General features: G+C 35.5%; 1 protein-coding gene across 2 annotated transcripts in view; it reads left to right on the forward strand.

The window, feature by feature from the left end:
• The window catches only part of TMEM131 (transmembrane protein 131), a 237,384-nt gene that overhangs the window by 160,434 nt on the left and 61,248 nt on the right, over nt 1-15,702 (forward strand). For both annotated transcript variants that reach the window (XM_057496958.1, XM_036879946.2), the window contains exons 6-11: nt 3,899-4,015; nt 6,292-6,414; nt 7,234-7,314; nt 9,739-9,889; nt 9,985-10,041; nt 10,949-11,010. In XM_057496958.1, the coding sequence (XP_057352941.1) occupies nt 3,899-4,015; nt 6,292-6,414; nt 7,234-7,314; nt 9,739-9,889; nt 9,985-10,041; nt 10,949-11,010 (591 nt within the window). The remainder of the gene's footprint in view (nt 1-3,898; nt 4,016-6,291; nt 6,415-7,233; nt 7,315-9,738; nt 9,890-9,984; nt 10,042-10,948; nt 11,011-15,702) is intronic.

Genomic DNA, 15,702 nt, shown 5'->3' on the forward strand with positions numbered 1-15,702 from the left:
TTGTGTTAATGTTTTTTATAGAGATTTTCAAGGTTTTGAGAGAAGGACCAAGAGTTGTTTTGGTTTGTTTTGCATATGGGTGTATAGTTGTTCCTACAGCATTGGTTGAAAAGACTATCCTTTCTCACCGAAATCCCCCTGCATTTTTGGGGAAAAATCGATTGACCTCATAGGTGTGGGTCTGTTTTTTGGACTCCACATGACATTCCAATATGTATCTAACAGATAGACTCCAATACGTCTGCCTTTCACTAGTACCACACTACCTTGGTTACTGTAGCTTTTTAGTAATTCCTAGAATCAGGTATTGTGCAGCCTCCTATTTTGTTTTCCTTTTTCAAAATGGCTTTACTCTCTTATCCCTTTTCTCACCATCTTAAATTTTAGAATCAGCTTATCAATTTCTTTTTTTCAATCTTTCTGAGATTTTTTATTGTTATTTTGAATTAATCTTAAATGTGTAGAAAAATAATCCCTATATATTCCTCACCCAGTTTCTGCTACTGCTAATATTTTATATAATCATAGTACAATTATCAAAACCAGAAAATTAACATCACTACAATACTGTTAACTAAAAAACTTACATAAATTTCATCAGTTTTTCTAGCAATGTACTTTTACTGTCCTAGGATTTTATCTAACATTGCATTTAGTTATTTCTCCTTAGACTGAAATTTTTATTGCAGTTGCACTGGAAATACAAATCAGTTCTGGGAGAATTAACATTTTAATACCGTAACTTCTGATACATGTATCTTCTGATACATGAACACAGTTTGTCTCTCCATTTTTTAAAGTCTTCTCTGATTACTTTTAGTGATGTTAGTGTAGTTTTCAGCTTACAGAACTAGAATGTACTAGATTAATACCTCACTATTTCTTTGTGCATGTTATTGTAAATGATACTTGTTAAAAGTTGTTCATTGCTAACAAATCCTACCATTTGCAACAATATGGATGGAGCTGGAGGATATTATGCTCAGTGAAATAAGCCAGGCAGAGAAAGACAAGTACCAAATGATTTCCCTCATTTGTGGAGTATAACAACGAAGCAAAACTGAAGGAACAAAACAGTACTGGACTCAGACTCCAAGAAGGGACTAGCAGTTACCAAAGGAGACTGGGTGGGGAGGGAAGGAGAAGGAGATTGAGGGGTATTATGATTGGCACACATGGTGTTGGGGGATCATGGGGAAGACAGTGTAGCACAGAGAAGGCAGATAGTGACTCTGTGGCATCTTACTATACTGATGGGCAGTGACTGCAGTGGTGTATGGGGGGGACACGATAGTGTGGGTGAAGGTAGTAACCACATTGTTTTTTCATGTGAAACCTGCATAAGAGTGTATATCAATGATACCTTAATAAAAAAATTAATAAAATAATAAATAAATAAAAATTGTTCATTGCTAGTATATGAAAATACAATTGATCATTATATATTGACCTTGATTCCTGTGACTTTGTAAAACTCTTACTAGTTCTAACAGGACTTTAGAAGATATTTTGGGGGATATCTTCTTTATGTAGACAGCCATGTTGTTTGTGACTAAGGACAGATTTTTCTTCTTTTCTCTGTGCTTTTTATTTATTGCCCCATTGCACTGCTAGTACTTACAATATGGTGTTGAATAGCTGTCATGAAAGGACATCCTTGCCTTGTTTCAAATTTTGAGGGGAAGGCATTCAGTCGTTCACTGTGAAATACAGTAGCTCTACTTTTCTAATAGATCCTCTTTATCAAGTTGAGGAAGCTGTCTTCTGTTAACCTAGTTTACTGAGATTTTTGAGTCAGAAATGAATATTGAATTCTGTTAAACTGTTTTATGTATCTATTAAAACGATCATGTGGTTTTTCATCTTTAGTCAGTTGATAATATTGGTTAAATTGATTTGCTTTTTGAGTGTTGAACTACAGTTGCATTGCCAAGTTAAAAACCACTTGATCATGGTGTATTATCTTTTCTTAAATATTGACTGGGTTCATTTTCCCAGTATTTTGTAGATGATTGTATATCTATGTCAGGAGGGATATTGACTGTAATTTTCTTTTCTTCTCAAGTCTTTGTCTGGTCTTGGTATCAGAGTAATGCTGATTGTGCATAAAAGCATAAAATGAGGTGGGAAATGTTCTCACCTTTTCTGGATGCTGGAAAGTTTATGTAAAGTAGATATTCTTTCTTAAATGGTTGATAGAGAATTCTACCATTCTACCAGTGAAACCATCTAGCCTTGGGCTTTATTATGTAGGAAGGTTTTTAACTGCAAATTAAATTTCTTTAGTGGATATAGGTCTGGTCTCGTTATTTATTTTGTTTCAAGTGGGCTTGGTCACATTATGTTTTTCAGATAATATGTCCATTTCTTCTAATTATTGAATTTATGGCCATAGAGTTATTTGTTCTACCTCCTTTTTCATCCTTTTTATGCATAAAGGATAATGACCTTTCTGAAGCATTAGCTTTTGGTTTGATTTTCTTAGTATTTTTCTGTTTTCTATTCCATTTCTGCCTGTATTATTTTCTTCCTTTTGCACATTTTGGGTTAATTTACTGTTTTTCTAGTTTTTGAAGGTAGAATTATAGATTATTGACTTGAGACATTTCTTCTCAAAATAAGCATGTAATATTGTAACTTTGCCTCCAAGTATTACTTTAGCTACAGCCAATAAATTTTGTAATGCTGTGTTTTAACTTACAACTTATTCAAAATATTTTATAATTTCCTTTGTGACTACTTCTTTGACCGGTGGTTTATTTCGAAGTGTGTTGTTTAATTTCAGACTATTTAGATGATTTACCAGATAAGCTGTCTGGTACTGATTTTGTCTCAGGTATGGCCCCCATCCAGTTCTACAGCTTCCAAGGCTTCTGTACTCTCTTCTTGCCCACACTTGACTTCAGCAGGGTGTAAAAATTTTAGTTAAATTCAATATTTGCCCTTTTGTAATGGTAGCCTCACCTCCCATTCTCTGCCATGGTGAGCCAGTATCAACATTCCATCTCTCCCTGGAAGTTCTTGTCTTTCCTTACATTTTGGGCTAGTTAATATATAAAGTCTGTGATGGGTTCAAGAAAAGTTATGATTTTGTTGGTTATTTTTTGTTGTTGTTAATAGTGCAGAAGTGTTTCCAGCTTTCCACATCAAAAGGTGAAAACAGGAGTCTCAATATCATGTGTTTTAAGCTATAATTTAGAGACCATTTTAGAGTTCTAGCCATAGGGGCCTAATGAGAGCAACTTCACATACTGTAATGCATTTAAGGCTTCATTGCAGATAGAATTACAGTCATATTCTCTTGAACTGCATGGAGCAGCCCTGTTGTTTTGTTGTAATAAATTTTTTTTCAGTAACTACAATGACATTCACAATCCACACAAAATAATAGGAGTGAGTTCCTGCACATACCGTCAACCGTCATCCCTGTGACTGGGTGATGTTTTTCAGAGATATCCATTTCTCTGAGAATGGGTGATGAAGGTCAGAGGGATGAGGCCTGGGCTTATTTCTTCTTTGGAATAGTACAAATTGCTGCTTAGTAGTAGAGTAGTATGTCTATTTAAGAAGCTCAACTTCAGCTCAACTCCTCCTTCACTATATGGTGACAGAACAGCCTATGATTAGACACATCATTCCAGTCTAGTGATTGTTGAATGAACAGAATTGAGAGATCTGTTGTACAGGGTTTTAAACTCATAATTGTCAAAGATATGTGACTGTAGACAAGCAATATGAAGATATCTTTTTTTATTATTTTTCCATTGCAAAATAGTTTGGCTAATTTAAAGCTTTAACATTTGCAGGGGAAAGCTTGTTTATGGAAGTGACTTATCTGAATTTTACTTTAGTAAATTTTTAAAAATTAGTACTTAACTTTATTGCTGTTCTTTTTCAGAAAATTCTTCCAGGAGGAAATACATCATTTGATGTAGTTTTTCTTGCAAGAGTAGTGGGCAATGTAGAAAATACCTTATTTATTAACACATCCAATCATGGCGTATTTACTTACCAGGTAAGACCGAGATTAAAACTCATTTATTTTATAAAATATAGTTATCATTTCTGACCTATCATATGACAACCTTTGAAGAACTCTCTTCAAAAACTCAGAGATAATAGAAAATGTAAACATTTAGGCTTAGAGCATTTATACTTAAAGAGGGATCTGTGAATATCCCTATTCATATCAGACTATGAACAAATTATCTTAAAGCTACAGCTAACATGCTAATGTAAGATTGTTTGGCAAGAGTAGTAAAAAATATTTTTATACTGACTATAAATATTTTTAATGTTTACCTTTTGTACACTTATGAAGCATACTTGATAATAGTTTCAAGACTAAAACATACATGCCTGCTTTTTCTTTAGTAACTACATTGTTTGAAATTTTTTGATAAACTTCTTTTTCATGTACAATCATTGTTTAGATTATTAAAGATAGTTCATGTATGGTGAGTCAAGATTTTTACATATTAAGGTTATCAAGATTATTCAGAATAATTGCTTATATAGAACTAGAAGACATACTTTACATGCATTTCTGCCTGGATTATAGATACTACTATTCTCATTTTTTTAGATAAGGGGAAATTTAGAAAGGTTCAATAATTTGACCAAAATATGCTACTAGTAGGTTGTTAAGTATGAACAAATCCATGTCTGTGTAACTACAGAGACCATCCTCTCAACCACCATGCATAGATACTGCCTGCCTATGGAATTCAGTTATTTAAATCCTTACTTAGTTATTTTCCTACTTTGCAACTTTTGTGCTTCTGTTTTTGAACATTTCTTCCCCAGTGCCCAGAACATTTCATGTATTTTGAAAATTAGTGTCAGAATAAACATTCCATTCAGTCAGAAATTTGTGCTCATAAATGGTGAATAAATCTTTAATGGTTGTTTATAGGCAGTCAGTAAACTTATGAATGCCAAATAGATGAATAACTTCGAAGCACTGTATAGATGACACTCATCTAACATACACTTGTTGAATAAATGAGAAGTCTATGATAAGAATATGAAGATCTTTGCCCTACAGAGGCACCCCAACTGACCTAGGGGGTCATGACCAATCTGGACTACCAGAGGGTCATGACCAGGTTATTCTCAAGGTGAGCCTCGGGGACCAGCTGTCTTTCTTTACCTATCCACATCTAGTCTTTTACCAAGGCTTCTTCTAAACATATCTCACTTTTGTCTACCTCTCTCTGCTCCTCTGCCCCTGCTCTCTCCCAAGCCACCATCACTTCTCAGTGGAGTACACAGGAGCCTTCTAACTGGTCTTCCACTCCTCCCCAGTCCATACCACAGTATTCCCTCTGTAGCCAGAGTGATCTTCTTTGAACATAAACCAAATCTCATCAACCCATGAAAATCCCTGTGTTTTGCCATTGTTCTTAGAGCAAAATGTAAACTTCTGACCAAGGCCAATAAGCCTGAAAGGATCTGACTACCATCTCTCTCCTCCCTCATCCCATTTGATCATGCTTCTCATCTTCACACAAACTAAGCCATTTCCTGCCTCCTGCCTCGTGCCCATTGCCTGTACACTTTCGTTTGCCTGAATACACTCTCAGGGATGGCTTTTCTCACCTTTCAGTTGACATCAGCTTGCATCACCTCCCCAGGAAAGACTACTCTAACCACACTCTTTAAAAAGTATTCCCATTGGCAACTCCAACCAGTTACTGTATATCACAATACCCAAAAACCTTTGTACTGTTATGTAAGCTGTCCCACATACTAGAATGTAAGCTTCATGAGAGCAGGCACAATTTTCTATCTTGTTCACTACTGTATGTTCATGCCTAGCATGTTGTAGGCACTTACTAAATATTTGTCATTTGAAAAACTGGTTCACCCTGTTTAATCAGCCCAAGGCCATGCCTTCCCATGTGTGGGAATGACCTGGGGCTGGGCTTGATATTTGAGAGATTGTCTAGGCCCTAGATACATCTCCTGATGATTGGAGTATGGACATCTTTTGCTTCCCTACCTTCTTTCTTTGTCCTATCCCATGACCTCATGAAGGATTGTTGTCATTTCAATTTCCAGTATATTATAGAAATCATTACAGATGCATATAAGTGTGTGTTTAGTAATTTAAATTGTAGCTAAATCAAGTACAGAAACTATGTGTTGGTTTTTTTAAAGGGAGTTGTTAACGATTTTTCCATCTAATAAAATTAGATTTATCAATTTTCCCTAGATCAGTTGGTTATAACTCTAAAAATATTAGTTACAAAACAACTAAAATTGCATTTTTTTGGTCCTTTGAAATAGGTATTTGGTGTTGGAGTTCCAAATCCATATCGATTGAGGCCATTCCTTGGGGCCAGAGTCCCTGTGAATAGCAGTTTTTCACCTATAATAAACATACACAATCCTCATAGTGAGCCTTTACAGGTGAGTTTATGATGGTGATTTTGAATGGGTTTCATTTTGGGGGGAATTAATACTTAGCATGAAATCTCAGTATGTTACAGTTTTCAAGACTATTTATAATAATGGGGTTTTATAGAAGAATGGAAGAGCAGTATTTTATGCAGCTTGTTGTGGTCTGAATTTAGAGTAAAGCAGTCCAGTTATTGAATTTTTGGAACCATTTTTAAAACAACTTACAGCTTCTCTGGTGTTACAGTTTAACAGCTCTTCATGTAATTTAAGAAGAGTTTTCAGCTTCACAAGGCCACTTCTTTACTTGCCTATGAGTTCCTTCTGGCCCAATGTACATTTTTTTAAATACAGTTCATATTTATTTCTAGTAATAATAAATTTTTGGTGATAGCAGCCTGGAAATTAAAACCCAAAGGAAGAGCATTACAGAATCTTGATTACAAACAAATTTATTTATTTTTAATTTAAAAAAACACACCTCCTTATCTTACCCAGTCTTTTGGTTCTAATTGTTTTCACATTTGAAATCTCCCTGGTTTCTTGTCTCTTCCACAGTGGGGGTAGCTATTGTTGCTCCTTCAGATATTTCCTAAAATCCCCACCTCACATTCCCAGTGGCTTCCAGTTTTAATTTAAAATAGCATCATTGCTTACACATATGGGGCACTGACTCTAGTGATATGATACACTTACCTTACTTTTCTATCTGTAAATGTTTTTAGATTTTTCTAATAAAACAGGGTGTCAAACTTATTTCTATATAACAGCCAACCACTTGCATTACGAATATGACTTTGAACTTAACCATCATGTGCTCTTTTGTCACAGGTTGTAGAAATGTACTCTAGTGGAGGAGATCTTCACCTTGAACTCCCAACAGGTCAGCAGGGAGGGACCAGAAAACTATGGGTGAGTACCAACATGGCTGCTCCTGTATGGTCACGTGACCCGCCAGACAGACTTAACTCCTTGTCACATGAACAAATGTGTGTGACATTTCCTTAATTATTGTCTTAATATTAAATTGATATCAAATATATTTGAAAATTGGATGAGAGTGGGAGAAAAATTAAGTAGTAATTCTTGGGAAGAGCAGTTAATAAAATTGGTGGGAGCTTTAACCTGTGATGTGGAAAGGAAGAGATTTCAACTCTTCTTTCACAGAATTATATTGGTAAAGTTGTCTCTGAATCTAATTACTTACAATATGCTTACCAAAGATAAAACAAATAAAAGATAAAAACAAATAAAGTCTATGGGAAGGATCCATTATACTTTTAAAGGTAAAGAATCGAACATTCAGGCTTATTGTTGATAGAGATGGCATTGTCAGAGAGACATAGTCAAGTTTAGAAATGTTTAAATTCTCAGGTGATCTACATCTGTGTTTAATATTTTTGAATATTTAACAATAGTTTATGTCAGTGCCTAGAGTACCACTTTTTCTTGGAGAATACTAGCAAATATTAATCAAGTTAATGACTGTGTAACAGCTGCCTTGTTTGTAAAGGTTCCTGCCTTAGGAGAGTGTTTGTCTGCCATGCTTTAGTCAAAGAGGGGGAGGTGTATTGAATGCAGTTCTTGCACCAAGGTCACTCCAACAGCTCATCCATAATTGAAGACACACTGACTTTACCACTGTGAATAAATTCAGAAGATCAAAGTTTATTTATTAATTGCTCTGTTAAACACATATAGCTTCTGAGTCTGACTTGTGACCAGTCTCAACCAAGGAAGAGACATGGAGGGGACATTTTTAGGATGCTGACTTGAATAATTTGAAATAAATTTGGCAGTGATTTGGCTAACTTCTAAGATACAGAAACAAACTAGCAGGGAGGACTATGTAATAGACAGTCCATTTATATCCTTTCACAAAAATGTTTTACCTTGAAATTATTTATTGTTTGAAAAGCTTTTGGGAAAAATAGTATATAGAACATGGTTTCAGAGACCTATAAGCTATTAAATTTGTGTTGTAATTCCAGATTAAAAAACTAAGATTCACTATGAAATATAATAAGAAAACTCAGATTTCTAATTAGTTAAGAACTATAATGAATGGTAGCAGAGATGGCATAATGTTTTAATACTCCCAGAAGCTATAAGAAAAGATAGTGATCCTTATTCCTACAAATGTAGTATAAGTCAATTAGCCTTGACCTCACCCTCAGCCCATAAGACAACCCCAGAGACCAAGTTAGCTCCCTAAAGCTGGGGAAGTAGATGGTGCATCTCTAGTGGCCAAGGAAGGTTCCAATCACATCTTTCCTACTTTGAGACTAAAAAGAAAGAAGAGGTAAGTGAAGACCAAGAACTCTAAAACACAGACTTCCCAAAATATGCCAAAAGGTGTGTGTAGGAAAATTCTAGTGATCCTGAGGAACATGGATTGTTCTAAAACCAGGAAAAGAATTATATCACACACACAAAAAAAATTTTTTTTTCAATGAGCCTTTTTTCTAGTGTATGTATGAATGTTCTGTCATTACGGGCCTGAAAAAATTGTTATCTTACATGCTGAGAGCCTTACTGAATACAGTTGGTAAGCTGTAGATTAATTTGGGAAGCTTTGTTAGGTTTTATATGAAAGGAAAGGCAGAGTCTGAGCTCTTTTGGTTATTGTTTTGAAAGATTCCCAGGTATCTGGAAAAGTAGTTCCCTGTGATGGTGACATTTCTGTTGGTTAGAAAAATTCCAGTGACAAGGGACTCTGACTGTCTCTGGGACACTTGCTAAAACGGTTCCAGTGAGACTCGTCACTTCAGCGACTCCAGTGTGAGGCTCTTGGAGGTCACGGCCTTTCTTTGTGACCTCTGGCCCCATCTTCCCCATTCCCTCCCCCTGCTTACCCCATTTCCTCTTTGCTAAAGGAGCCCTCCCAGCCCCCACATCGTTAAGGGCAAGTTCACTAATGGCCAGGGAGACAGGGTGCAGAAAAACAAAAAGAAAATTCCAGGACTGAATTACACACCCAAGTACCACATTAAAGAATAACTAATTTTATAGATTAATTATAATAAATAATGTATTTTGTTGATTTCACAACTGACAACCCGTTTTCAGATAAGTTTATTTTTTTTATTTTACTCACTTTAATATACCATGTTCATTAACTCTAAGATGCACATTTTTCCACACCTTAACATTTTCCATAATTGGAGTGTATGTTACAGTCAGTGAACTATGTTTGTTTAATCGCAGCACGTTTTTTTCCTTGGCAAGTATGTAAAATAATAACGTATCTTTCTATCAGTGTCATCTTATTCAATAAACTGGTGGTTATGGAACATTATAAAAGCTGTGCTACATTATGCTCTGTTAACTTGTCAGGAAATTCCTCCTTATGAAACTAAAGGAGTGATGAGAGCCAGTTTTTCATCTAGAGAAGCAGATAATCACACAGCCTTCATAAGAATAAAGACTAATGCTTCAGACAGCACAGAGTTTATCATTCTTCCTGTTGAGGTTGAAGTTACAACAGGTTAGTGGAAAATGGAAGGAAACGGAAAATAAGTGTTGTTTTCAATACATTCTACTCAGGCAAAGTGAAATATAATTGTTTTCTTTTTTTCCAAGCTCCTGGAATTTATTCCTCAACTGAAATGTTAGATTTTGGTACACTACGAACACAAGGTAAAAAAAGAGAGTGCCTTTATAGGTCTTAAAAATCCCTGTTCAGTGCTGAGTGGCTCTGCTTTAACTCCTTGTAATTCACCTTTGAAGGTTATTTCTCAGTGTGTTATGTGATTTTGTAGACATCTAATTTTGGGAACTCAGAGGCCTCGTAGATTTATTCCCTGTTCATCTGAGAGATACCCTTGTTTACTAGGTGGGAAAGAAGGCTCATGGGGTAATCCAAGTAAAGACTTCTAAGAGGAAGACTGAAGCAGAAAGTATTTTCTTAGTGTTCTAATCCAGTTCCTCACCTGTTTAGTTATACTCAATCTTTTTTTTAAAGTAGTAAAATAAAGGAAATTTTAAAAACTTACTTTTGGATTTTTGCTTTGATGTGGATGGATTATTCAATTGCATTATAATGACATAATGTTAAAATTTTAAGCCATAAGGTCAGAGAAAGAATTCAAATTCTAAAATTAAAAACAACCAAGTAAAGGATTTATTAAGGAAAAAATAGTATTTGTAATTTGGGGTTTTTGTAGGCCATATATAATTCAAATTTGGAAGATCCATTTTTAAAAGTTAGATTTGTTTTTAACCTAATTTCACATTGCACATTGATTTGCTTCATTCTGCTTTTCTGGAAAACTAAAAAATTAGTAATGTTTCATTTCACTAAAAAGTATGTTTTGTGTTTTGGGTCTGGTTATTTAGGGGAGAGGGCAATTCTTGTAATACACAATGTCCTTATGGGAAAGGTGATTCCTACCTATGAGTTAGAAAGAAACACATTCTTTTTATTATATGATATCCTTTTATTGCACTCTGGAATAGATTCAGTCTGATGTCTAATAAGATAAAGATTCTAACTTAGTGTAAAGCACTACTTTTAAGAAATATGTCTTTTCCTCAATTTTTACAGATCTGCCGAAAGTTTTAAATCTTCATTTATTAAATTCAGGAACAAAAGATGTACCAATAACTGTAAGTTTTTAAAAATTTTCTCTTATTTTATATATTCTATTTTTTAAACTTATGACAAATTTACAGATAAACTCTTGCCCCATAGGAATTCTGGTTTGTGGCCACCTGGTGACACTTTGGTTCCAAGTGTAATGTAAGAAACCTGTTCTGCCTCTAACCACCAAATTTTAAGGATGAGAAGGAAAATAGATGGTCTTCTCTAAGTTAAGATTAAACCAAAGTTTCTGAGGTTCCTATTTAGGCAGAATCATACAAGAGACCTGTGGATTCTGATAAATCCTAGGGTTTGTGTGCCATGTGCAAAGAAAAACAGGTTATAAGCATTCTATCAGTTTGGGCTTTTTTAGATTTAAGGTATGGGTAAATAAAAAAAAAAGATTCAGATAATTTGGGAAGAGAAATAATGAAGCAAAGAAATAGGGTGGGTAATGGCAGAATGCTGTTAATGCTTGTCAGAGGTACCCCTTGTAACCAGCAGTTGTTTAGCATAGTGTATTAGATGGCATACTTTGAACTAGAGGCCTCTCTTCCCTCACACATACATACAAAACAGGTGACTTTATACCTTATAGTGGAATTGGGTGCCATTACACCGCCTTAGGCAAAAAAAAAAAAAAACAGAAATACCCAAATTTTGCTTTGGCCCACAACCTTCTGGTAAGGTCCCCAAGACACATACATAGGGAATAAATAATGGGGAAGGAGAACAGCATATTTTTATTATAACCTGTTCTGATGTCTGAAACCTAAACAGGGAACTCTGATAAAATGCGGTAGATCAAATGCTTTTGAGATTTGAAGGACCTTTGTCCATCATGGCCAAACCCAGAATTTACCATCAGCTGGTGGAGCAGACACCAAAGGGAGGAGAGTAAACAAACCCTCAACGAGGAAACAGGAGACAGATGGCCATCCCTGGTAACCACCTTCTCATGCGCAGTGACCAATACATAGAAGAATCAGGGGTGTATTAGGAGCATGGTGTCTGGTAGAGAGCTTCCCACACTATACTGTGGAGTTGAAACTACCCCCCTTGGAGTTCTTGCCTGTCCAACGTTCTGCAGGCTGAGAGAGTCCTGTGACACAGTGGCCTGAGTCTGTTAGAATTCACACCCATGCTCCTAGGAGGGGTCTGCAAGGGCCCAGATAAAGATAAAATCTTATCTTCTACCCAGAATTGTGATTCTTTTTGTTCAAAATGTTCTAGGTTAAGGCATTCCCTTTAGAATAGACTGTAATTCCCACTGCGCAATTTGTTCAGCTTGCTTTGGTGCTACCTATTCATCTTCTTTGAACAACTCTGTACTGGATTTCTCCTTGAGCACCCCCTGGCCACATGGAGCACATTTACCATGTGCGTGGTAACAAGCGCACACCTCTCTTTACAGCCCTCTCCTTGTTTGCTCAGGTCCCCACCTCCATAGAGGAAGCACCTTGAACAAGCACAGCTTCCTGGCACCACATTTGGAGATTTCCTCTTTAGCTCTGGATGTCAGTGCATTTGCCCATAGCAGACACTGGCTATTGGCACATATCAGATAATCTGTTGTAAGATGTTAGATAATTTTGATTTTTTGTGTGTTCAGCATGCTATTTATCTGTTACTGGTTTCTTCAGTCTCTGGGATGCCATTGCACAGAGTGGGGTCTGAGTGGGAACTTTCATGCTTGTCCAGCAGACTTCAGGCCTGCAATTGCTTCCTGAAATGTGAAGGCTTAGAGATATGATAGGAAAATGCCTTTACTAAGCCCAAGCAATCTTGTCTAACTTTTTACGTACAATGAATGGACTGAAACTAATGGCATTTTCAATAAACATTTTCTTTTAAAAAATGAAATTAGCAGTTAATCCTCAGAATATAAATTTTTAAAAAACACAATATTCAGTTCATTATGACAGGGAATTCAATAGACCCATATTCCTTCTTTTCTCGTTTATTAAGGAGTTTTCAGATATAAGTGAACATTTTTTTCTCTTACTATGCAATCCTATGGGGTACACAGGTCCTATTTTTCCAAATAGGAAAAATGAGTCAAAGCTTTTCTTTTTTCATGTGACTTATTCAACTATAAAAAGTCAAAAGTTGCATGAAAATATACTGGTATATAATGGTACTTACCAATCAAGTCTTTATTAATATATCATTTTAATTTCATATTTAATAATTCTATTAAAAACCTATTGATCTGCATATGTCTGTATATCTACATTTGTATCTGCCTATATATATATATTTTTTTCTAACATCCAGAGCCTACACTTTGCCAGTGTTTTGGTAGTTTTGTTTTATTTCCTCATTCATTCATTCATTCAGTAAATATTTTCTGAGCATCAGCTACATGCCAGCTTCTAGACTAAGTACTTGAGAATATAGTAGCGAATCAGACAACTGAGGTTCCTGCCCCTACCAAGCTCACTTTTTGGGAGACAGACAACAAACAGGCATACGATGTCATTGTAAATCAAACCAAGTTCTCTGAAAGAAATAGAGTGTATGTGGGGGAGGAAGATGATTTAGACAAGGTTGTCTCTGAGGAGCTAGTATTTGACGGAATAACAAGAGGAAGATGTTGGTACCCCTAAGAGAAGCTGACGGAAAAGTGTTCCCAGCAAAGGGAACAGGAAGTGCAAAGGCCTGAGGCAGGCACAGCTTTAAAATGCTGTGGGGAACATGAAGGGGTTGAATGTAAAAGGTGGAAGCTTGAGAGCCAAGTGGGAAGTGTTTAGGTTTTATTATAAAGTAAAATGCAATGAGAAATTAAACTATTACGGGATTTTAAGCAGGAGTGACATCATCTGATTGATGTGTTGTACAGGGTCACTGTAGCTACTTTGTGGAGAATGAGTACAGAACGTTAGAATCTTCTGTGGTGGTCATCCACTTGAATAATGATTGTAGTATAGTCTTCTTCCCTTAACAGCCAGGAAACAAGCCCATCTATCTTGGAACTGAAGGTGTTTTTGTTTTGTTGTGTTGTGTTTTTACCTTTTTAGAAATAAATTAATTTTTTAATTTCCAAATTTCTTACATTTTCTCCTCAGTTTATAACATTTTATTTTCTATTTATTTTTACTTATTTCAAAGAAATACATGCTTATAATTAAAAAATACAAAAGGGATTATAATGGGAAGCAGTATTCCCAGTTGACTCTTCTCATCCTAGATTTGCTCCTTAAGGCCATTTTTTTTGCATTACAAATGTGTTTAATTAATGATCTGTTGTTAAAACCACCAAAAATTCAATCAGCATCCAGATTTCCAATGGACTCCTTAATGTCACAGATGGTTCTGCTTCACTATTTTCTTTTAATTAAGGTATCATTGATATTACAGTCTTACAAAGCTTTCACATGAGCAACATTGTGGTTTCAACATCATGGAAGCTGAGTTTTAAGAGAGCTTCCATTTCACGCATATATAGAATTTTTAGGACTGGCTAGGCAGTGCTAGAAGCTGGAGATTTCTTATAAATTCCCCTTCAGGGACTTCAGATTCTCCCATCTTCCTAGATACAGGACTAGTAAAGCAAGCAACTCAAAATACAAGTACCTCTCCTGTTAGGAATGAGATGCCCAGGTTCAAGCCTTCCTGACACTGATTGTCTATAATACAACTTCGAGAAAATGGTTGTCCTCAACATTTAGAAAACATTAGTACTATATAGATGTTGGAATAAGTTCACTTGAGATGTCTTAAGAGGAACATTTACATGAAGTTTCCTTGCTAACTGATAAATAAGAATCACAGATGCACTTACTAATTTTACAAATGTCAATTTGATAATCAGCTTTGGAAATCTGTGTGTCTGTTGTTAAAAAATGCAGTTGTTATATACCCAAAGGCTATTTTCCTTGCTTGCTCAAATGTTTTTGTAACTAATTTCAGAATGTCCTGGGCCTTTAAGTCTCACTTGAGAGTTACTGAGCATTGTTTGGTTATGAATGTCGTGAGAAAAGGCTGAAACTATATTTAGAACATGTGCGAGCTGCCTTTCCTGGGAATCTTGCCATATTTTTTCTACTTCTTGATTAACTTTAAGTAACAGTTAGTGACTGATACTTAAACATATTGTTAGTATGAATATGCTCATTACAAGTTAATGATTATGTATTTTTCACTTAAAGCCACCAGAATGAACCAACTATTAAGTGTTTTGTTTTTTTTCACTCTGCTTTGTTTCCTTGGAAAAGGGGTTTTAACTGAGTTAGGGGTTTTTAAAATAATAACAAGTGAACAAATAATTTGTACAAAGCACAAGTCAATTGAACATCAGCTTACTATTAGTACAACATATTTTAAGGTAATACTGAATGTAAAACTTTCCTATGGTAAGGAAAATCTTAAGGTGATATATTTCACGTGAGAGAACCATTTTTTTCTTTAGCTATTCTAAGCTCTTACTACTTTGGGTGACTATATTATAATAAACACCATTGCTTGGCTATTCTGGCACAGTGCTGTGCAGGCTGGTAACACTCAAAGTGTTGGTTGTTACTTGGTGAGCTGCCACTTTGGTTCCTCAAGCATGTTTAAAGTGGTCGAGGTTCCACTGCCTCCCCATCATACACAGTAGAGCAGGTGCAAGAATTAGGAACCATATCTGTGAAAGTCCTCTGCAAACTATAAAGCTTTATATACTCATCTCTCTAACAAATCTTAACCTCAGGACAGAAGTGGCTAATTTGAAAAAA

This window comes from Manis pentadactyla, chromosome 2 (genome assembly GCF_030020395.1).
Source record: "Manis pentadactyla isolate mManPen7 chromosome 2, mManPen7.hap1, whole genome shotgun sequence".
In the NCBI taxonomy this organism is placed as follows: Eukaryota; Metazoa; Chordata; class Mammalia; order Pholidota; family Manidae; genus Manis; species Manis pentadactyla.